Source organism: Acanthisitta chloris, unplaced genomic scaffold, assembly GCF_000695815.1.
Source record: "Acanthisitta chloris isolate BGI_N310 unplaced genomic scaffold, ASM69581v1 scaffold8849, whole genome shotgun sequence".
NCBI classification, from domain to species: domain Eukaryota; kingdom Metazoa; phylum Chordata; class Aves; order Passeriformes; family Acanthisittidae; genus Acanthisitta; species Acanthisitta chloris.
In genome coordinates this window covers 46,021-49,544 of record NW_008690813.1, presented here as the reverse complement: position 1 = coordinate 49,544, position 3,524 = coordinate 46,021, and the positions used below count along the sequence as shown (strand labels likewise).

The 3,524-nt window shown below is 51.6% G+C and overlaps 1 protein-coding gene across 1 annotated transcript in view; it reads right to left on the bottom strand.

The window, feature by feature from the left end:
- Positions 1–653: 653 nt before the first annotated feature.
- DYSF (dysferlin) overlaps positions 654–3,524 on the bottom strand; it is a gene marked incomplete at its 5' end in the record, with an annotated part of 48,084 nt that continues 45,213 nt past the window's right edge. The window contains 3 exons of the mRNA XM_009081971.1: positions 654–692; positions 2,434–2,581; positions 3,362–3,471. Coding sequence (XP_009080219.1) covers positions 654–692; positions 2,434–2,581; positions 3,362–3,471 — 297 coding nt within the window. The remainder of the gene's footprint in view (positions 693–2,433; positions 2,582–3,361; positions 3,472–3,524) is intronic.

Sequence of the window (3,524 nt, the reverse complement as noted above, 5' to 3'; positions counted from 1 at the left end):
TTGGGATTTGGGAATTCAGCCCATGGATCCAGGCTGGTTAGGACACTTTGGTTTCAGTAGATTTACACATATCTAAAGCAGATTATAGAGTCATCAAGGCTGGAAGAGATCTTGAAGAGACCTTGAAGAACATTGAGGTTGGAAGAGACCTTTGAGGGCATCAAGGTTGGGAGAGTGATAACACATTGCACAGCAAAGGGAAACTGAGGCAAGTTCAGAGGGCAAAAGGTGCTCAAAGTCCAAGAGGTTTTGGGTTGAAGGTGCTGCTCACACCAGTGACTCCTCCACTGGGGTCTCTGACATCTCCACACCCACAGACCACATGTGGAAAGGTCCTTTTCCCTCTTCCCCACCTCAGTTTCTCACTGGGATTGAGGATTTACCACCCAGAGCAATCAAGGAATCAAACCAGAAGACAGAGAAGATATGAGAGAATGACTATTTCAGTGGAGGCTTTGGTTATCTGATGCTTCCAACATGGAATTCTGCAGCATAGTCCACCAGGGAAGTGCTATCTTCATTTTGGCTCCAGCTGAAGGTCTGGGTAAGGTTCTTCCTTCTCCATCTCCACTTGCTGATGGGATCCAGAGGCACAACTTCTTCCCAAAGTCCTCAGGGAGGCACCAGAGCTTCCATGTGGTTCCAGCAGAGCTTCAGTTGAAAGGCTTGACCAGTTTCATAGCAGCATAGTTCTACAGGGGTGGAAAAACAAGGAGAAGGGGTTGGCTGGAAGCAGGAACAGCAGGGAAGCACATGGAGGTTGATGGGTTTTGAGAGACATGGGACATGGCCCCATCCAGGGCAGCTGTGATGGCCAAGCTCAAGCACATTCCCACCAGGAAGGACAGGAGAAAGCCCAAGACATGGAGAAAACAGGTTCTGCCTTCTCCCAGCAGAAGCTCCTGGTCACAACATGGTCTTGAAGACCATCCAACACAAACCACCTCAGGATTCAAGAAGCACTGGGAGCTCCTCCTGGATTTTAATTGCTCCTTCCACCAGGATCAATTTCCACCTCTTCAAACTCCTTGGAAGAAACTTGGCACCTTCCCACCAGCACCACCCCAGTAACTCAACACTCTTCCAGCAGTGAGGAGGCACCTCCAGCCCTTTGCTGAGTCTCTGGTATTTTCTCCTCTCCTCTGGCTCCCACTGCTCCTTCCCACAAATCCTGAGGTTAGATCCACCACCCTCAGCTCAATGTTGCTTGGGCAACACTGTTCCTCACAGCTACTTCTCCTCATGATCCCTTCAAATTGGTAACCTCCCTCACTCTTCCTGTTGGGTTGGACCCTTTGGAAAGAGGTCCATGAGCATCCCCCAAGTCATGCCAGGATTTTTCTGGAGAGTGGAGCTTTCCATGGGCTCAGCATGGAGCATCACACCAGCTTGGCTGGAGAGTAAGAGGAAGGTTCACCAGCCCTCCTCCCACCTCATTTGCTACAAGCACCAACGCAGTCTGAAGCTCCATGGATGAACTCCAAAGAATCTGCCAAAGGCAAACGCATTCCTGATGTTTTTCCTCTGCATCCCACAAAGCCTCAAGAGGTGTTTCAGCACCAGCATTTGGTGGGGTTTGTGTTCCTCACAGGAGACACCCCAGGCAGGACCTTCCCACATCTGTTTTTTGGGATCTCTACCATCCCCGTCATCATGGAATCAGTGAGGTTGAAAAAGACCTCTGAGATCATCAAGTCCAACCATCAACCAACACCACAACAAGGTTCACCACTAAACCATGTCCTCAAGTGTCACATGCACATGGGTTTTGAGCACCTCCAGGGATGGTGACTCCACCACCTCCCTGGGGACTCTGTTCCACAGCTGGACAACCCTTTCCATGAAGAAGTTTCCTTAACAGTCAACCTGTGACCCATCTCCACCTTCTCAACTAGACCAGAGCAGTAAATGCCATGTCCTGTCATTCCTTGAACACCTCCGGGGTGGTGACTCCACCACCTCCCTGGGCAGTTCCAATATCTGACAGTCCTTTCCATGAGGAAATCCCTCCTGATGTCCAACCTGAACCTTCCCTAGTGCAACTTGAGGCCATTGCCTCCTGTCCCTTGTTGCCTGGGAGCAGATCCCACCCCTCCCCCTCCCTGCACCTCCTGTCGGGAAGTTGCAGAGAGTGAGAAAGTCCTCCCTGAGCCTCCTTTTCTCCAGACTGAGCTCCCCCAGCTCCATCAGAAGTTCTCCAGTCCTTTCCCAGCTCCATTCTACTCTCTGGACATGCCCCAACTCTTCAATGTCTTACTATGAGGGACCCAAACCAAAAAACTCTTCTTGTCCCATCATGTTCCTACCAAGATGTTCCTCAGAGCCCAGTACAGGACTTTGCAGCCACCTGCATTGGATCCATCACCCACAGAGACCTTGAGGGACACCCAGGGCCTGAGACAATCTCCCTGTCCTCTCCCACATCCATCATACCGGGAAGGCATAGATGAAGATTCCCAGGAAGAGCAGCACGATGAGAAGGAGGATGGTGAGGAGCAGCACCCACTTGTACCTCCTCCACAGGATGTACTTCAGGGTCTTGTAGGGAGAGGTGAACCACAGGAAGGAGGTTTCTGGGCGCCTGGAGACAAGCAAAGATCAAGTCACTTCTGAGGTTCATCCTCCTGGAGCACCAATCCCATGGCTGTGTCCTGAAAACCCACAGTCCTCTCGAAATGTCCCACTAGTGTCCTGCTTGGTGGTCCAGACCAGCCTTGAAGTCCCCCTGGACTGTCTCAGTTCCTACTTGCCTCTGAGAATGACACACCAGTGTCCTCCTTGGTGGTCAAGACCTCTGAGAATGTCTCCCCAATGACCTCTTTGTTGGTCCAGACCTCTGGGAATGACCCACCAGTGTCCTCTTCGGTGGTTCCAACCCCTCTGGACTGTCTTCTCTCCTCCATCCCTCTAGGAATGTTCCACCAACATCCCACTTGGTGGTCCAGACTTACCTTCCAGCCCCTCTGGACTGTCTCAGTTCCTCCATCCCTCCAGGAACGTCGCACCAGTGTCCAGCTTGGAGGTCCAGAACAGCCTCACATCCCACTGGACTGTCTCCTCTCCTACATCCTCTGGGAATGTCCTCCCAGTGTCTTCTTTGGTGGTTCAGAACAGCCTTAAAGCCTGTCCTGAACTGTCTCAGCTCCTACATCCCTCTGGGAATGTCCCACCAATGTCCTCGATGGCCCAGACCACCCTTCCCACCTCCCTGAACCATCTCGTCTCTTTCATCAGTTCATCAGCAGATCCTACACAGGTCCAAGCCCATTGTCCATCCCAGTTCCCTCCAACTGGGCCCTCAGAATTCCCATTTGAGTATTCCATGCCCTGATGGTTCATTTTCCATTCCAGATGTTCTTACTTGGGGTCCTCCAGCCTGGGGTTCATGTTGGGCTCATCCCTCCCCACACCTGCTGGTCGTTCCTCATGTTCCTGTTCTGCCACAATTTCCAGAGTCATCTCTAGTTTGCCCTGGAGAAGTTGAACAAAAACACATTTATACACCCCAAAACATATGGAAAAGG